At 39.8% G+C, this 19278-nt stretch overlaps 3 protein-coding genes across 3 annotated transcripts in view; 2 read left to right on the plus strand and 1 right to left on the minus strand.

The window, feature by feature from the left end:
• The first annotated feature begins 487 nt into the window (after positions 1 to 487).
• On the plus strand, positions 488 to 5671 carry LOC122989385. Its single transcript, XM_044362239.1, has 7 exons — positions 488 to 573; positions 2898 to 3582; positions 3798 to 4038; positions 4359 to 4438; positions 4549 to 4592; positions 4719 to 4931; positions 5559 to 5671. The coding sequence occupies exons 2-7, from the start codon at positions 2947 to 2949 to the stop codon at positions 5590 to 5592; spliced, it is 1248 nt and encodes a 415-aa protein (XP_044218174.1). The 5' UTR covers positions 488 to 573; positions 2898 to 2946; the 3' UTR covers positions 5593 to 5671.
• LOC122989390 lies at positions 5594 to 10023 on the plus strand. The gene is made up of 5 exons (XM_044362244.1): positions 5594 to 5806; positions 5977 to 6099; positions 6946 to 7129; positions 8500 to 8526; positions 8880 to 10023. Exons 1-5 carry the CDS (start codon positions 5681 to 5683, stop codon positions 9143 to 9145), a joined length of 726 nt encoding a protein of 241 aa, XP_044218179.1. The 5' UTR covers positions 5594 to 5680; the 3' UTR covers positions 9146 to 10023.
• Positions 10024 to 10519: 496 nt separating this feature from the next.
• grin3bb (glutamate receptor, ionotropic, N-methyl-D-aspartate 3Bb) overlaps positions 10520 to 19278 on the minus strand; it is a 76383-nt gene continuing 67624 nt past the window's right edge. Inside the window, exons 7-9 of the mRNA XM_044362215.1 lie at positions 18356 to 18520; positions 17271 to 17338; positions 10520 to 14407 (exon numbers count right to left, since the gene is read on the minus strand). Coding sequence (XP_044218150.1) covers positions 13618 to 14407; positions 17271 to 17338; positions 18356 to 18520 — 1023 coding nt within the window. The 3' untranslated portion in view covers positions 10520 to 13617. The remainder of the gene's footprint in view (positions 14408 to 17270; positions 17339 to 18355; positions 18521 to 19278) is intronic.

A 19278-nucleotide genomic window follows, 5' to 3' on the forward strand; every position in this document is an offset into this window, starting at 1 on the left:
ATTATTAAACAGCAGCTGCAGCCTTTAACTCATCAAATCTGTTGAGTTTATTACATTTAAATGAACAAACTTTACTGTTAAAACAAAACTTTACCTTCAACTTTCTTTAATATTCTTAATATTTGATTTATTTTTCTTCCATTATGGTTCTTTATTCAATATGTTTCAGTTTATAAGTCGACTTGTATTATTGACCAAACTGTATTTAGTCTGTTTGTTTGTTTTGTGTTTAAATTCTTTTGATCATTATTATTTATTTATTTATTTATTACATTGTTTCATCCTCAAATCAAAAAAGTTTGAATAAATAACCGATCATTAATGATAAACCTCTAGTTATGAATGATGGAATTTATGAATCAACATGTTTGTTTGTTTTTAGTCTTCACAGGAATTTGTAAAATTCCCCCACCTCCCCCCCCCCCCCCCCCCCCCCCCCCCCCCACGCTCCCCACCCCTCACCCCTCCCCACCCCTCCCACCACCAACAACCGCTGCTCAAACAGGAAACAGGAAGTGGAGAAACATACATATATCAACACAGCGGAGATCAATCATTCACCTTCTGTCACAGGTAAGAAATCTTTTCTTTTACAGGATGTTTGTAAATTGTAAATTATATGTAAATATCTGAATATTCAGTGTTTGTATGTCGGTGTGACAGGATCAATACGTTTATTAGTTTCTGTTCTCTGATTATTGGAACTCTTTTGAATCTTTAGTTTTTGTGTGTTTGATTATTTGATTGTTTTTGCTCCGGGTGTGAACATGTTTTCACGTGTTTCATCCTGTTTGTGTTGAAGTGTTTACTCTCGTATTTTGGACGTGATGAACAGATGTTTGTCTGCTGAAATGTGTTGTTGGTTTCAGAGACTTTAAATACTCCTTTGTGGTGAGAAGCAGGTCGTCTGTAGGGTTAAGGTCAGGTGAACCGAGCTGCTGGTTTGGAAACTGGGACTTTAGTGGGACACACACACACACTGTGGTCACATGAAAAGTGAAATGAAAGTATGAATGAAACAATCAGACTGAAGCCTTTAAGTTTCTTAATTGGGTCTCAAGGTAGTTAATAATTACAGTTTATTCCAGTTGGTTCCCTGTTTGGTTCAATACTGAGTCCACATGTTGAACAGCTGCACACAGCTGCTCATTTTACACACAAACACACAAACACAACAACACAACAACACACGTGTCAATCAGACACACTGAGATAAAAACACAACAACACGCAGCACATGACGATCTTTATTACATCACTGTTTTATTGTGTTTATATGTAGTTTAATGGTTGATAGTGTATAAATGTGTATATTGTGTTTATATGTAGTTTAATGGTTGATAGTGTATAAATGTGTATATAGTGTTTATATGTAGTTTAATGGTTGATAGTGTATAAATGTGTATATTGTGTTTATATGTAGTTTAATAGTTGATAGTGTATAAATGTGTATATAGTGTTTATGTAGTTTAATGGTTGATAGTGTATAAATGTGTATATTGTGTTTATATGTAGTTTAATGGTTGATAGTGTATAAATGTGTATATTGTGTTTATATGTAGTTTAATGGTTGATAGTGTATAAATGTGTATATTGTGTTTATATGTAGTTTTATGGTTGATAGTGTATAAATGTGTATATTGTGTTTATATGTAGTTTAATGGTTGATAGTGTATAAATGTGTATATTGTGTTTATATGTAGTTTAATGGTTGATAGTGTATAAATGTGTATATAGTGTAAATACAGTCAGATGTGTAGCTCAAGGGATTTTAAAGGGTAAAAAAACCTTCAAATTGAAAAATGTAATACCTTAAAAAGGGCTGCACTTTTTAATTGAAGGTGTAAATTAAGAAATGCTTTCCTGTTTAAGGGGTTTTAGCCCCGAAAAAAAACTAGAAATATGGAAATAATCTATTAAAAACCCCTCGATATATTATAATCAATTAATTTATCCATCAATGAACCCCCCAGGTCCCTTAAAATGACCAAATAACAAATAAAGACATCTCTAAAAGATAGACATCCCTTCATTTTTTTTTAAAAAAAGTGTAAATTATAGGATGTTTTTCATGTCATAAAATACAAAAAAATATATATTTACATGGAGAACGATCCTCACAAGTGCCTTCACAATGAAAATGTCCCCTTGATAAAGAAATGCCTCTTCAATAATAATGATGATAAGGAAAAATAACAGCATAATAACAGTAAGTCCCAAGAATGGCTGACTGCTACATTTTTACCCCTCATAACCCTGAATTTACCCTCGTAAACACAACAAACACCCACATTTTTTAAGGGGTACTTGACTTTCCCCTTAATTTACACATTAAGTGGAGATATTTGTCAAATCTATTAATAATGCGTTTATAGTGTTATTAAGCTTAAAGGCAGAATGAGCAGGATTTATTTAAAAAAAAAAAGGAGTATAGACTCGTACAAAAATATTCGCTCTCAGTCATCACATGTTACCCAGTAGACGTGTGTGTCTGCCTGTGTTGTTCAGGACGTTTCTGGACGTCGACCTTTGGGTAGCTGCTCATTCTGCATTTAAGGGGACTTTTTGGTTTACGTCAGAGTTCTGAAACATTTTCAGCTGCTAATTAATGATTTATTAATTAATTATTAATGATGATTTACTTATTCAGAGATGAGACAAATTAGGGGCAATTTGACAATTTGTATATTGAAATTAATTGATAACAAAAAAATTCACCACAAATTTTGGGTTAATTTAAGATTGTGCTACATTTAGGAGCTTTTAGTGGAATAATGAAACTGTCACTTTTTAATTCTTCTCTGTATATTTTATTTATTAATCATTTTATGAGCTTGTGTCTCTGATCTCTGGTGTTAATGTCTCTTCGTCTCTTCTCCCCTCGTCTCGCCTTACAGGAGGATCGTCTGTCAGCCTGTCAGTCACAGCTGAGGGCAGAGTTTGATCATGGGTAACATGTTGGGTCGGACATCGCAGCAGCGTCTGAGTGTCCAGATGAACGGACAGGAGATTCTGCAGGAGGACCGGCTGATGTCGGAGCTGTCGGGTCTGCCGGCGGTGGATCTGTGGCGGGTCCATTGGGGTCTGAGTCAGGACCACCTGCAGGACTTCCCGCCCGTCCCCCCTCGCTGGCTCTGGACCGCCGACACCGTCGGCACCACCAAGATCCTGCTGCAGTGTTACCAGCAGGAGGGGGCGCTGACAGTGCTGGCGGAGGTCCTGGCATTGATTGGAAGGGAGGGTCGGGTCTACAACCTCTGCAGGTCCCACTCCCCGGTTCCACCGAGACCTGGACCCAGTCCAAGACCCGGTCCAGACTTTGTCAGAATGCAACGCAGGAAGCTGATCAGCAGGATGCAGCGGCCCCAAGTCGTCCTGAACGTCCTGCAGCGGCACGGGTTCTTGAACACCTCACACAGTGACGCCATCAACATCTACGCCCTCCGCAAGCACAAGAACCGGGTTCTCGTGGACTTGGTCCTGAGGAATGGGGACAAAGCACAAGAAGTGTTCTACCAGGTTCTCAGCCAATCAGAACCATTCCTGCTGCAGGAGCTGGACCACGATCCAATCAGGGACAAGGTCTGTAGACCACATCACAGTTTCAGTGAGGTTTTAAGGGAGAGAACATCAGGGCTGAAGAACATGCAGTTAAAAGAACATTTAGTCTAAAGAACATCAGGTCTAAAGAACATCTGAGGTCATGACCCTGATGTGTGATGTCATGACCCTGGTGTGTGATGTCATCACTGTGTCATCCCTCTGCTGACCGGTCTTGTCCTGTCTTTATTTCCCAGCATGCCTCAGAGACGTCTGTCCTCACAGAGATGTTGGAGTGTCTGGTGTCAGACGAGCTCAGAGCTTTCCAGTGGTTGGTCAGTGATCACCTGTCAAGAGAAAGCTGCCCTCCCATTGGTGGAGAGCAGCTGGAGCACGCAAACAGGCCAACGACATGGAGACTTTTGGAGGAACACTTTGGACCCGAACAGGCGGAAAACGTCGCTCGGAACGTCCTGCTGAAGATTGTCCTTCCACACAGTATGCTAACAGTTTCCCCCCACTTCCAGTCTTTGTGCTAAGCTACGCTAACAGTTTCCCCCCACTTCCAGTCTTTGTGCTAAGCTACGCTAACAGTTTCCCCCCACTTCCAGTCTTTGTGCTAAGCTATGCTAACAGTTTCCCCCCACTTCCAGTCTTTGTGCTAAGCTACGCTAACAGTTTCCCCCCACTTCCAGTCTTTGTGCTAAGCTACACTAACAGTTCCCCTCACTGGACTCAGAGATTAAACTGATCAATAGAAACAATTGATGTCAATAAGTAAAGGTGGAAGGTGATGTGATGATGTCACTCTGCTGCAGGTCTGCCTCTGAGAGGAGAAGCTGTGACATCAGAGAGCTCGTTTGTTAGCAGAGGGGAGACGGAAGCTAACACGACACCGGTAACAACAACAAACACAACCCGCACCTGTCTCTTTAATTACACTGCTGCTGGCTGATGATTGGTTAATGAGCACAGCTGTATAACTGGTCACTTGTTTGGTTTGTTTAGGTTGAGATTACACCTGAAGTCCACAAGGACGGCGACATGTTCAGGTACCAGTCCGTATCTCTGTCTCTGAACCACAACAGGGTTCTTCAAGCTCATTGAACATACTAAGCTAACGTTGGCTCTGTCAGCTGCTTCAGGCTGTTGTTGGTTGATGTTGTTGTTATGTGCAGGTTGCGGTGTCTGCAGCCTGGTGTCTTCCGCTGCCTTGAGACCGGTCTGCTGTTGGAGGGTTTTGGTGATGTGGTCTACCAGACGGTTCCCTGGGACGTGGACTTCTTGTCCTCTAAAGGTCTGAGGCCTGCCGGACCGCTGTTCAGGTTCACCCTGCTGACAGGAAGCTTCCACCGACTCCACCTGCCGCACTGCCAGCTGCTCTCAGGTCAGTACCAGCTCATCATCACCGCCATACAACCATCATCATCATCATCATCATCTTCAAATACAATACACAGAACATCACCAACATGGTGCAGTGACCAACACACCTCCACACAGCCGCCGTCCCAGAACAAAACGTATCAGGTGGAGATCCTGCTGTAATTAAACAATAGAAAGAAGTTGTTGTTGTGATTTATTCATGTTGATACTGATTCCCATGTCCCCAGGATTATTAGGATCTTTTAAATCATTTAGATATAAATTGAAGATATTAGTCCAATAATGATGTAATTTTGAACAACTGATAAAACTAAATACAAGATCTGCCTGTTGTAGTTTCCACCTATCACAGCTGTGATATATCAGGAAATGTTTTGGAGTAGCACGACTTTAAACTGTATCAGGTGATGTTTAGAGTTAATCTCAGTTAATCTTTTTTATACTTAATTGCCAAATTTCTTCTGATATTTAGACTCCTAACTCTTTTTGCCATTTGTTTTTTAATGCAGACATAGAAGCGAACACAAAACATTATAACGTGTATAGAACTGAGTCAGTGTCTTGCTGGAGTCTCCGTATGGATTCAGAAACTTTTCTAAAATAGCAGCTGAGGCTTTTTCAAAATTCCACAGGTCAGGACCTCCTGCGTGTGGCTCATGCGACTGAGGACCGTGTGGACTTCCTCACACCTGGTAAGGTGACAGGCGGTCACGTGGTGGTCGACGTGTCCGGCTTCTCCTGCTTCGGTCTGGTGATGCCGGCGGCGTCCGGCGATGCAATCAGTGGCCTCGTGCTTCTGTTCTCTCGGCTGTCGGACGACGTGATGCTCAACTCCTCGCTGTACGTCCTGCTGCTGCCCAGGAACGTTGTCATCACGCAGGTACACAAGCCCCTCCCACTGCAGCTCAGGTAGATAGAGAAGTCGGTTTGTTTTCCTTTACAGTTAACAGACCGACTTCTTATCTGGAGATTATAGAGGAAGACCGACAAGTGTTTAGTGACTCAGTGTTTTACTCTTCAGACTCAGTGTTCTCTTGTTTCTGACTTCAGGTGATGAAGGAGTGGAAGAGACGGATCGGGGCGGAGTACGTGGAAGCTCTGCCTGAATGTGAGCTGATCCCAAATCAGACGTACGAACTGGACGGACAGCCCGTCACTGTCATCCAACCTGAGGTCAGCTGATCTGACACTTCCTGTTCTTGTTACTTCCTGTTCTCTCTTTAATGTCCTCTTCCAAAGCTGATATCCGTCAGTAACTACAGTGGTGATGAAAACTCTGGTTAACAACAACACTCTTATCACTCAGTCATTGTTTCCAGTTGCTGTGCAGATGTTTCACAGTTTTTATTTGGAAACAGATCAGAAAACAGGAAAGCTTTTTACTCAAATATGATCAAATATAAAACAGGAGAACTGAACACTGAAATAATAGTGAAGTGAATTCCAGCTTTTCTTAGTGAAACAGATCATTTGGTTCAGCTCAGCAATAAGAGCCAGATGTTATTATCACATCTGGCTTTAATAATTCAGCCAAATTTAGCAATATTTAGACCTATGATTGATATGTGTGCACATATATCAATTAAATCAAATTATTCAGTGTAATTATACTCAACCTTATAATTTCCAGAATACCATGATTTTACATCATATTTGGTAGCTACAGTCCCTCAGACCTGTAGACCATCAGCCACCCTGCCTGCTCTAAACCTGATGCTATGATCTCTGTCGTCACACCTTCAAGTTCAAGTTTCTTTAATTAGCACACGGCTGGGCTGCTGGAATTAATGTCAGCACGGATGGAACAGCTGTAACAATACATCACATACATCACCGCTGCACACATAAAGGAAATAAGCGCCAAAGAAGAAACATAAAGCTCTGGTTGAGGCGTTCAGTCCTTCCTCCTTTATCTTCTGCCAAAGGGGAGACGTGGTCACTAGAACTGGTGGTCAAACTCGACCAATCAGCTCAGTTTTTTCATCACAATAAACATAAAGCCTGTTTCCTTTGTTTCAGAGCGCTAAGTTTGTGAACTTTAACGACTACAACAATTTCCTGCCATCGTTCGAGGTTCAGCTGGAGGCGGAGGTGAGGAGGGTGGAGCTGAAGCTCAGGACTAAAGTGTCTCTGATCCATCTGATTGGCTGGCTGCTGGGGTCCACTCAGTGTGCGGTGTGGAGTCGAGTTGTCCAGCTGAAAGGTCAGTTCATTAACTTGTTCATTAGCTGATTGGTATAAAGGCGCTACAATAAAACTTCTACGGTTAGAAATGGCGTTCCACAGGGATCAGATCTTGGACCACTTGATCACATCTTCCAAAAGTACAAAATAAATCAATCAATCTTTATTTATATAGCGCCGAATCACAACAAAAGTCAACTCAGGGCACTTTTCACATAGAGCAGGTCAAGACCGAACTCTTTAATTTACAGAGACCCAACAATTCCCCCATGAGCAGCACTTGGCGACAGCGGTAAGGAAAAACTCCCCTTTAACGGGTAGAAACCTCAAGCAGAACCCGGCTCTTGGTGGGCGGCCATCTGCTTTGACCGGTTGGGTTGAGAGAGAGAAAGAAAGAGGGAAAGGGGGAGGGGGGACAGAATAACAACAATCATAACAACAACAATAACAGCAGCAACAGCAGCAGCCAGGGAAGGACGCCAACAGGACCGCGGAGGCTCATCCTGCAACCCAGGATTTCCTGTGAGATGAGAAAGCACAAAAACTCCGGAGAAGAAGCAAAGTTAGTGAAATGCATTGATGTTACATGAATGCATACGGATGGAGAGGAGGAGGAGAGAGGAGCTCAGTGCATCATGGGAAGTCCCCCAGCAGTCTAGGCCTATAGCAGCATAACTAAGGGCTGATCCAAGGCGAGCCTGGTCGGCCCTAACTATAAGCTTTATCAAAAAGGAAATGATCTTCAATATGCTGACGACACACAGTTATATATATATATATATATATATGTCGTCCTGTAACAGCTGGAGAAGATCTGGTCAGACTGAACGTCTTCCTACATCTGAATACAGACTGAGATGTGTCTGTTGGTTCAACCAGACATGAAACAGCTCTCATGGCTGTTTTCAGTCATTCAAGACTTTGACAACGTTTTTAATTGCTCTTTAACATTTGTGCCTCATAGACTACAGTGCAAAGGTTTTAGGCAGTAAAAGTAAACTGAGGAACATTCATGAATAGTTTTTATCGATCAGTTAACTTGATCCAAAGTTGAATAAACAGCAGAAAGTAAATAAATATTTGGTGTGAGCAGCTTTGCTTTACTATATCAAGAAAGTTGACAAATCAGCCTTTTTTAACTGTGTGAGCTGCATGAATCTATGGACAATAATGTCTGTCAGTCTGTTGGTCACCATTTTGATTTAGACTGAAATATCTCAACACAACTGGATGGACTGATGTGAAATTAGTTTCACACTTTCATGTTCCCCTCAGGATGAATTGTAATAACTTTGATCCTCTGACTTTTCATCTAGTGCCACCATCTGGTCAAAAATATCTGCAAAACTAATGATGTCTGGCGTCTCTGTGCTTGTTTGCTTGCTGCAGGTGTTTCCTCAGCTGTCTGTGCTGCAGGTGAGTTAAACACAAACACACCGACATCCTCTCACAGTAAACAGTCAGGAACATCGACAGTCGTCTTTTAATCACTTTAGCTTCATTATGTTCACAGTTCAGTCACAGTTTAACCCAAATGATCATGAAATATTGACCATGCCACATATGATATCAGTTAAAAACTGTGCTGACTAAATACCTGATTATTTATTTTTTGGTAATTTTAAAGAATAAAATGAGCAACAAAGACAATAATTTAATTGAAGCAGTGATCAGAAAGCAATACTTTTATTTGAAACTGAGATCATAAAGTCATAATAATAATAATAATGATAATATTAAATAACTAATAATAGTTTCTGTGGATCCAGTTGGTGTTTCAGACTCGTTGGAAGTGACGTTCCTGCTGCTCAACATGCTTAACTCTCTGCGTTCAGACGATCTAAAAGCCTTCAAGCATCTCCTGAGTCTGCAGTCCGATCCGATCCCGCTCAGCCGGCTGGAGGCGGCCGACATCGCCAGAACCGTGGACCTGATGGTCCAGAAGTACCACAACGAGGGCGCCAAGCAGGTCGCCCAGGACATCCTGAGGAGGATGGACCAAAACCAGCTGGCAGATCACCTGCACAACACCTGAACACCTGGGTGATGTCACAAAGGTCTCGACTCGTCTGTTTGAAGTTTCAGGTTCAGAACGGAAGAAGAATCAGTCACATGAGAGCTCAGGTGTCTCAGTGTTGTGCAGATTTCAGCCACTAGAGGGCAGAACAGGAAGTTATCGATCATATCACCTGTCGTTACATCATCAGGTCTTAACCAGAAAGTGATGAGCTGATAACTGTCACGGTGATGTTTAGAGGTGCAGGTTCAAGTGTTCATCAGAAATATCATCAGTTTAATATCTTCTATATTTCTTTAATGAAATGTTTTTATTTTATTTCCTGGATCAGTTCTAAAGCCGTCTGTGAGAAAAGGAGGAAACTTTCAGAAAAGAAAGAGGAAACAGGAAATGCTCTGAGCGTCTCCTTTAATGTGCTTAATATTCAGTTATTGGTCTAATTAACACCGACAGAAGACGTCCCGACAGCTGCATTATTATTAATTCTACAACTAAACATCGGAGCTGTAAAGTGTTTGGTTCAGGAGGCTGAGCTAAGATCAATATTCATTTTAATAGTAGTGAAATAGCAGTGATGTATTTTTATATATTTGTTACATGCACATATTGAACTGTTACAGCTGTCTGTTGAGGCGACACATAACTTTAAATCTTTTGTTCATAAATCTTGTTCAGTGACACTAAAAAAAGAAAACGCAGGCGGCTGGGAGCCAATAAAATATTGTAAAATAACAGAAACTAACCTAAATAATTAAAGTACAGTTTATAACTTTTTTTTATAACTTTTACATGAAATCTTTTGAATTTTTTTTAGCTTTTCAATGATTAATAAGGGTATTTCCACCTATAAAACTATTCAATTTACTATACAAATGTACTGACACTGTTGTAATACAAATAATCAGGCTTAAAATTATACTGTTATAAATTGAGTTTAATTAATTGTTTTAAATTTTGTATATTTAATCTTTATTCAATGTAATAAAATGATCATTAACATTTTGTAAAAACATTTTGTAAAACAGGTAATCAGGTTTATAATTGCATCAATCTACAATTAATTTAAACTCATATCAAGTATGAGTTTTTTCATGTAATTTTAGATGAAAATCTTTTGAATTACTCTGTAAAAGAGTAATTATATTCATATAATATATTTTATATTTGCAATGCTTCTAACATTCATATCTATATTTATTTCATATTTGTCAATTCTTATTTTTACTCATATTTTAATCAATCAGTTCATGTGTGAAAAGAATCAGTTTTTTTTAACATGAGAGAATTGTGTGATTATATTTTAATCATGTGATTAAATTTACTGCGAAATTAAAACATTTTGCATCTGTGTGTTTTAAATAAAGACAAAACTTGAAAATTTTTTTTCAACCATGACTTCCTTTTTAATTTTTAAGAAAATAACAGATCAACATGAACAGAAACATCAGAAAACCTACAAACGATTTTAATGTGAGGGCAGCGAACGCCTCGCAGCTCATCAGTGACGCAGGAAACAAAAACAGACAGGTGAGGAGGAAGACGTTGATTCTACCTGTGAAAACACCTGAAACACCTGTTCCTCAGACGGGGTTAAATAATCCTGAAACATCAGACTTTGTGTCAAATCATCAACAATCAGATAAAGAAAATCCACATATGAAGAACAGATCTCACCTGGTTTATAACACCTGCAGCTGCAGGAGCCTTAAAGGAACAGTCCAACATTTATCTGTCCACATGTTTCACTTTCATCTCTGTTAGCTTAGCTTAGCATAAACACTGCAGGCAGAGGGAAACTGTTAGCCTAGCTCCATCAAGAGAGAAAACAAAGTTTCATGATGTTTCACTGTTAAACTGAATCATCAGAGTAGATAAATTAATGGCTTGTTATCAATTAATTATTCATTTTCATGGATCAAGGTGTTTTTAATGGTTAAAAAACTGTACTAAATGTACTACATAGAATGAAAGTTATCCCTGAACATTAATGAAATTAAGGGAAAGCTTTCATGTTTTACCCCTTAAAATCCCTTCATACATTATAATCCATTTACCCCAAATTTGGATTGAATACTGAAGTAGTTTTTTATGTTGTTTTTTTCCCACCCTTCCAGCTTTTGTGCTAAGCTAGGCTAGGCTAGGCTAGTAGTTTCCCCCTGCTCCCAGTCATTGTGCTAAGCTAGGCTAACTAGTCCTGGACTCAGAGATGAAACTGATCTCCGTCTGAAACATGAGACTCTGACAGACAATAAGAGCATTTATATAAAGGTCAGACTGTCCCCTTAAGTTTGAAGTTTAATGTAAATATAAAATGTTATCAGTGCAAACAGCAGGTGGCTCTGTTGGTACAGGAAGCTCCCTGAGCCTGTTAGCTGTAGCTGCTAGCTGCAGTTAGCCTCCAGAGCGTCTGCATGACTGAAATAAAGAAATAAACGAACCTTGTCAGGCCGAAGCTTCGTATCAGAAACACAAACAGGAAGTCAAACACCTGCTGATAAAAATGCAGTAAGGTTCAAAGTGTGCAGCTTTCAGTACTTCATTGTGTTTCCTGTTCAGAACAAAGATTTTAAAATTACACTTTCTATAAAATCTGTGTGTTTGGTTAATGTCAGAGAGATCGATTTTAAGACAAAAAGCCTTAAAAACTAAAGTCAGGGGTTCAGTTATGGACACATGAATGGATTTTAATATATTAAGGCCTTTTAATTTGCCTGAATTTAGGGGTTTTAAAAGGTTAAACATGGTTAAAATGAACCAAACAGCATGAAATCATCCCTTCATTTTAAGGCCCTTTTAAGGTATAAATAATGGGATGTTTCTATTTTGTTTGGTAAACTTTAACCTTGAAAAAACCTCCTAAGTGTTTCACATAATCATGACATAAAAATACTTCAACATACAATAATCCATTAATGTATTTATTAATCATCCAATTAAATACTTTAAGTAGATCATTAACAACATGTGAATTAATGGAATTTTAAGGTAGAAAGTGAATGGGGTCACTTTCATTGTGACTGAAGATAAATAAACCTTAAAAGGACTTTAATGTTTAGATGAAGGTGAAATTTCAGGGACCATCTTCATGTTATTTGACTTTTTTTTTTTTTTTTTTAATTTTTAAACCTTAAAAAAACCCTGAAACTGTGGAGATTATAGCTTATATATTAATCCATCAATCAACTCCAGATTTGTGTTGAAACACCAGAATTTTCATCTTAATAAAAGAAATTAAAGTCCTTTAAAGGTTCGTTTCTGTTCGTAACTGTGATGTGTTTTTGTAAATTTGAATCTTTTCTGTCCCTAAAATCCACTGGACGTGCGAGCAGGTTTACCGTCCGCCTCTCTAGACTCTCTACTTCGCACGCTGACGCCAACGTTTGCGAACCGCGACACGAACGTCTGCGGCTTGTTTTTGTTCAGGTGTTGCGTGTCCACTTCCTGTAGTTTGTATCGTGCTGTTGGTGAGCGGAGCTGCCGTGCTGCTGCATTGAGGCTCACAGGAAGTCCTGTTTCTGCACCACCAGAGTTCACTAAAGCTCCTGAAGCCACCCGCACTTCTGTCACTGTCATGGCGGCCATTTTCAACAGTCAACGTTATCAGCCACTTTAATGAAGAAGAAACTTAGTTAAAACCTTTTAGTTTAATTACCAAATATATAAAAGCTTGTAAAAAATATGAATCTGGACTCTTTAATACAAGCATTCCTCTATTATAATATAATATATTTCTACATTTCACTTATTGTTGTTTTATTGTTTTGTTGTCCAAACTAATGATGAGTTAAATCTGGTCTTCCTCAGGGCTCCGTTCAGGTTCCTCTGTTGTTCCTCCAGATGTTTAAATCTAATATTTTATTTCTCTTTCTACCTTTAGTCTGTGGCACACTGACAACAATCCCTCAAATACTTAATTAATCCTTAATTTAACCCTGATAACACCTCAAACGCCTTCATCTGTCCATTCATTGGAAAAACTAAACCCTTAAAAACATCTTAACCTCAAGAGCAATTCAATGATTTTTTAAGAGATTCTTACTCAGAATTCATGTATTTAATAAGTGTATCCGTTAATGTGTGACAAATTAACACAGAATGTTTATTATAGATACAGATAAGGGTTTTTGCATGGATTGAGGGGTTTCTAAAGGGGGGAAACCCTTTAGAAATATTAATTTGTTTTTCAGGTGTTCACCACACTGTTTGAGTTAATTACTGGATCCAATGGCGGATTCTAATAATAACGATTATTATTAATAATAATGTGTTTTTAATGGATGACATGGTTTTTGAGTTTATCAATAATCTGTTTGTTTATTGAAATTTATAAGAAACTTATTGAGCGTTAAAGAAACAGACAATCAGCTTCTCTGTCTCCATGACGATGAACCTGTTTGAAATTACAAAATAAGACGCTAATGAGTTTTCTCGCCTCAGCAGTTAAAAATGGCCGCCGTGTGCAGAAGGTCACGTGACGGGTGCAGAGAGCATCACCTTCTCTCATTGGTCAGTCTCCTGGGGAGGGGACGCACTTTGGACAGGACTTTGTGCGGCGGGTCCGTCATGGTCGTCACGCACTTTGTGTTGGCGGGGAGGGGCGTTACCGTGGTGACGGTGGGCGGGGCTCCTGTCGTTGATGTTGTTGTCACTGTCATTGACGTTGTCATTGTTGTGGTAACAGAAGTCGGGTTGTTCGCTGTCACCGTGGCGACGGGTTTGGTCAGAGACGTCTGGATCTCGGCCCTCCTGGCCAGAGCCATCTTCAGCTTCTCTCTCATCTGTTCGATCTGTTCCTGCAGCTCCTGCAGCTCGCCAGGCTGGGGCGGGGCCACGGCGACAGGGGGTGGGGCCGCCGCTGCAGGGGGAGGGGCTACGCTGGCAGGGGGAGGAGCAGAAGAGTTGGGGCGGGCGGAGGTGGAAGAGGAGGATGAGGAGGGGAGGGACAGCACCAGACTGGCCAATGAAGCCGCCGGTCCTCCATTCTCACATAGTCTACTCGTTGGCCCCGCCTTCGGCTTGGCCGGCTCCTCCTTCTCCCCTTTAGCTCCTCCTGCCTTGGCGTCGGAGGCAGCGATGCGTGCAAGCAGGCGGCGGGTGTTCAGAGTCTCCAGGTTGAAGTGGACTCGTTTGAAGTCTCGGCCATCCTTGGCGGCAGCAGCGGCGGCGGCGGCGGCAGCAGCAGCAGCATCCTTGCTGGTCTCGTTGTTCCACTTGGCTGAGGCTCCAGGGGCCGGCGGGCCGGGGGGGCCCGGGGGGGGCTGAGCCTTCTGCAGGTTACAGCTGGACAGGTAAACATAAGTACAGGTGAAAGGAAGTGACAGGAAGTCTACATGTCAGAGGTTAAAGAAAATAAACAACATTAACTGAATTACCAACAATATGAATCTATTACTAAATTACATGAACTCATATGAACGTCTACATCCTGTAACTCTAAAGGTATTTGAACTGTTTACAGGACGTTGAGGTCAGTGCATCTCTGAGCCGTTGACCTGAGACTCAAGTAGGACTCGAGCTATAATCAGGACTTGCAGCTCGACTGGGATTCGTCTGCTTAGAGACTCACTCGGGAGATTTGACTAATAAATATTGAGAAATACTGTGCTGACTGTTGTTCTGCCAAATTCAAATGAATAATTCACATCAGAACTGGGATGCATCTCCATGACCTCAGACACACTCACAGCTGTTGAGGCTGTTATGATGAAACGTGTCCTCAGAGCTTCAATCTGACTGTTCAAACTGAAGTTGAGCCCTGATGAGCTGAATTCACAACGATTCGTCTGTGTTTGAACTCGACCAATAACCACCTGCCGTTCTGATCAATCTGATCTGATCTTTGTGATATTAATAACAATCAGAGTCTGATGTTAAATCTGACATTTAAAATGGAAGCCATGTGTTTGGTTCAATTCTATAATAATAATAATAATAATGAAATGTATCTATATAGCACCTTTCATAGCATAAATGCAGCTCAAAGTGCTTTACAAAAAAGGTATTAAAAACTAACGGATATTTAAAAATAGGAAACATTAAAACAACCAAGAAAAAACAAATAAAAGAAACAAAAAAACGATAAACAATACAAACCAAGAAGATAAAAGAAGTAAAATCATCAGGAGATAAGAAAGATAATACAGGTAGTAAAAACAGCTGATAACAGTAAAAAGCAAATTAAAGGATGAGTTAATTAAAAGCAAGACCATAAAAATAAGTTTCGAGCTGCTTCTTGTCTAATATGTGGTGGGACTTTGTTCCAAATCTTTGGTGCGTAGCTGCAAAAAGCTGCCTCATCGTACCTTTTGCATTTTATTTGTGGCACATTTAATAAGCCAGCGTTGGTTTGGAACATATTCCGACAAGCAGTCTGAGAGGTATGAAGGTGCTAGAGATCTTTTTGGGCTTTAAAGACAAGTAAAAGAATTTTAAAATCTATCCTCAATGTTACAGGTAGCCAGTGCAATGACACTAATACTAGTGTAATATGTCCCCTTTTCCTAGTTTTGGTTAAAACTTCTTGCAGCCGATCAATAGTTTTATTTGGTAAACCAGTATAAAGTGCATTACAATAATCTAAGCATGAAAAAACAAAGTGTGAGCTTCTTAACATCTTTCAAAGTAAGGTAGAGTCTGACTCTTGCAATGTTTCTTAAATGATAAAAAGCTGTCTTTGTAACATTGTGGATATGACTTAAAATGCAATTCAGAGTCAAGGATAACACCCAAGTTTTATACTTCTGGTTTAATTTGTACAGCCAGATTTCCAAGCCTGCCTGAAAGTTCTCTTTGTGCATCTGTGCCAATTATAAGAACTTCTGTTTTGTCTTCATCTGCTGTGTAATACTAGAGAGGCAATCTATCAAGGGATTTAAGGCATCTTTATTGTCTGGCGCTACAGATAAATATAACTGGGTGTCATCTGCATAACAATTAAGATTTACACCATGGTTGCGAACAATTTCTCCAATTGGAAGCATATACGGGGAGAACAGTAGCGGACCAAGAATTGAACCCTGAGGAACACCAAAGAGAAAGTCACGCTCGTCTGAGACATACATCACCAAGGCTAACAAAATAGCTTCTGCCAGTGAGGTAAGTGTTAAACCAGTTCAGTGTGGTTCCAGAGAGTCCAATCCAACTGTCAAGTCTGTCTCATGAAGATCATCCCAGAAAAGGCAGGCATGAAGGGTCAAGAGTGTTTTTTTTGAGTAAAAGCCTGACTAGAGCTGTTTTGAGTGTATCTGGGAAGATCCTGGTCTCTAGGGAGCAGTTTACAATGTTAAGTACATTGTGGATAAAACTATATAAAACCTCCTTAAAAAAGAAAGTAGGAATGGCATCGATGGAGCAAGTGGAGGATATTTCAGCTGCGTAATGATTTTCCAGAGTTCTGCTTCGCTAATTTTAGAAAAGTAATTTAGATTTCCTCGAGAAGTACTAGCAGGTTTTTGATTGGTAAAATTATTTATAATGCTAGCTCGGATATTAGCAATTTTATTTTCAAAGAAGGATGCAAACTCCTTGCATTTTGACCGTGAGGCATTGTCTATTTTATCACTAAGTTGAGAAGGATTTAAAAGGCGGGGTTGTTTCCACTGTCACTAATAATCTTAGAGAAATATGCACGTCTCTCACAGCGTAAATGGATATTTATAAGGATCTCTCGGTGGATTGTTAATTTGCTTTTCCTCCACATTTGCTCGACTCTACGACATTCCCTCTCTAACAGATAATTTAATGAGGCGCTCAGTATCATTATTTACTAACCCTGCGACAGTAATGTTGAAAAGTAAGCAGTAGTGATCTGATGTATTTATATCAATAATCTTATCGAGCCCTCTAGAGATCACTAGAGGTCACTCTAGAGGTCTAGTGTGTGGCCACAGTTGTGAGTTGGCCCAGCAGTATGTTGTATGAAATCAAAAGAGTGCAAAGGTTGCAAAAAGCTGTTTTTTGACTTTGATTTACTGTTGAGCTCAGTTAATATAATCAGGTCTGTGTGTTAGAAAGTGTGAAACAGATTTGTCGTCTGTTAGTAAACTGCTGCATGTTTAACCGTCACAGTGAGTCGAAGGTTTGACAAACTCAAAACCCGGAGCCTGCAGCCTCTGACACACCGATGACATCACACAGGACGAACCTTTTCTCTTTCTCAACGTGCTGCTTCTTCACGTCCTCATACGTCATGTTCAGAGCTCGATGGATTTTCTGTCAAACACACAAACAGATCATCAGGTTTGAACAGGATATAAACCGATCTGATGTTTGACTTCTGTGTCTCTGAGATGAAGAACGGCTGCTAGTTTAACGTCTCATTGATCTCCCAGCAGTCAAATCTGCCCTCAGGAGAAGGTTATAAAATCCTTGACACATTATATGCAAGCTAAAGGAAATGAAAACAGTGATAAAGAAAATAAAATACATGAAAGAAAAGAAGAGACTGAATGAGTCTGATCTACACAGATAATAATAAAACATCAAATCAAAAAATCAAACTATCATTCTTTAAAATCATGATATTCAGTCTTTATTGTCTTTATAGTTGAAACCCCAAAGCAAAGACTTTCATTTGGTCTCTGACTGAGCAAAGATTGATCTGACTAAACACTCACTCCTGATGAGAGACGAGATGAGGAACTCCCAGTTAAAAGGGGAAAACTTCAGTACTTTGCTCCTGCAGTTTATCAATAAACTGATATTTTATAGAAACAGTGAATTCACCACAACACCCTGAACATTTAGAAATGACTTTAACTATAATGTTCTATCAGGTGTGTAGCTTTGCAAGTCTGGTGGAGCATGTGATCATCATCATCATCATCATCATCAGAGACTGAGCTGGTTTTATTTCCTGCCATCGTGTCAGCTGATGTTTTTGTTGTGGTCACATGACAGCGAGTGGACTGACATGTTCTAAAGCCATTGGTGGAAAGTACATTTACTCAAGTACTGAACTTAAGTACAGTTTTGAGGTACTTGTACTTTACTTGAGTATCTCCATGTGATGCTACTTTCTACATTTCAGAGGGAAATATTGTACTTTCTACTCCACTACATTTATTTGACAGCTTTAGTTACTTTTCAGATGAAGATTTGACACAATGGATAATATAACAAGCTTTTAAAATACAACACATTGTTAAAGATGAAACCAGTGTTTTTTCTTCCACCACTATCTGAAGCTAAAATAACATAAATGAACATTAATGTAAAACTGTGTCGTACCTGTGAGGTGTGCAGCCAGTACTTCAGGTTCTGTCGGCGGCGGATGTGCGGCAAGATGAGTCGGTAGAAACCATGTTCACCTGCCAGAGTCAGCAAAGCTCCGCCCACTCCAACACACAACAACACAAAGAGGCCGGAGAAGTGACTGATCCCCATCTGAAGAGTCTGAGAGAAGAAGAAGAAGAAGAAGAAGAAGAAGAAGAAGAAGAAGAAGAAGAAGAAGAAGAAGAAGAAGAAGAAGAAGAAGACTGCTTCCTCAGCTTGTGTCAGTGTGTCAGAATGACCAGCAGAGGGCAGCATATCAACACTGCTGTTACAGTTTTCCTCAGTTGCTTTGGCTCAATTCTCAAATGACAGTTGAAGTCATCAAAACAATATGTAACATATCTTCACAACATTTTGTTACTTGCAAATATTTTAGTACATTTAGGGAAAGACTAAGGACAATTATCTACAATTTCAACAGTTATTGGTTGTATATGTCTGTGAAAATAGATCATATTTCTTCTCAGTTAAATAGTTTTACTCTCAAAATATGTTAGAGTTCTTTCATTGTGTAAGTCATCACATGTAGAATAGTCCATCTGATTGTCAAAATCTGCCGAGCCCATGTTTCATTAATTGCATTGATATGATGTTGTAAAGTCTGCTAAATTGATAAAGTTGTTGTCAGGCGAAACTCAAACTTCACTAACGAATGGGGAGTTTCTCACATCTTAGATCAACCAGTGGCACATGGATGGATGGATGGATGGATGGATGGATGGATGGATGGATAGATAGATACTTTTATTACTCAGGGGAAACCAATTGAGAGCAACAATGGCGCCCTACAAATACAAAACCAAACAAGTCATTATAATGAAAAGTGTAAAAAGTGTAACACCAACAATCTTATACCAAACATAAATACAACAAACACA

This window comes from Thunnus albacares, chromosome 9 (assembly GCF_914725855.1).
Source record: "Thunnus albacares chromosome 9, fThuAlb1.1, whole genome shotgun sequence".
NCBI classification, from domain to species: Eukaryota; Metazoa; Chordata; class Actinopteri; order Scombriformes; family Scombridae; genus Thunnus; species Thunnus albacares.

Excerpts from the sequence above, each read along its gene's own strand:
- LOC122989390 (XM_044362244.1), top strand. The coding sequence starts at position 5,681 with ATGCCGGCGGCGTCCGGCGATGCAATCAGTGGCCTCGTGCTTCTGTTC. Across the intron at positions 6,100-6,945 it reads TCACTGTCATCCAACCTGAG|AGCGCTAAGTTTGTGAACTT; the intron begins GTCAGCTGATCT and ends CCTTTGTTTCAG. Across the intron at positions 8,527-8,879 it reads CTCAGCTGTCTGTGCTGCAG|TTGGTGTTTCAGACTCGTTG; the intron begins GTGAGTTAAACA and ends CTGTGGATCCAG.
- LOC122989385 (XM_044362239.1), top strand. The coding sequence starts at position 2,947 with ATGGGTAACATGTTGGGTCGGACATCGCAGCAGCGTCTGAGTGTCCAG. Across the intron at positions 4,039-4,358 it reads GAAGATTGTCCTTCCACACA|GTCTGCCTCTGAGAGGAGAA; the intron begins GTATGCTAACAG and ends ACTCTGCTGCAG. Across the intron at positions 4,932-5,558 it reads TGCCAGCTGCTCTCAGGTCA|GTCAGGACCTCCTGCGTGTG; the intron begins GTACCAGCTCAT and ends AAAATTCCACAG.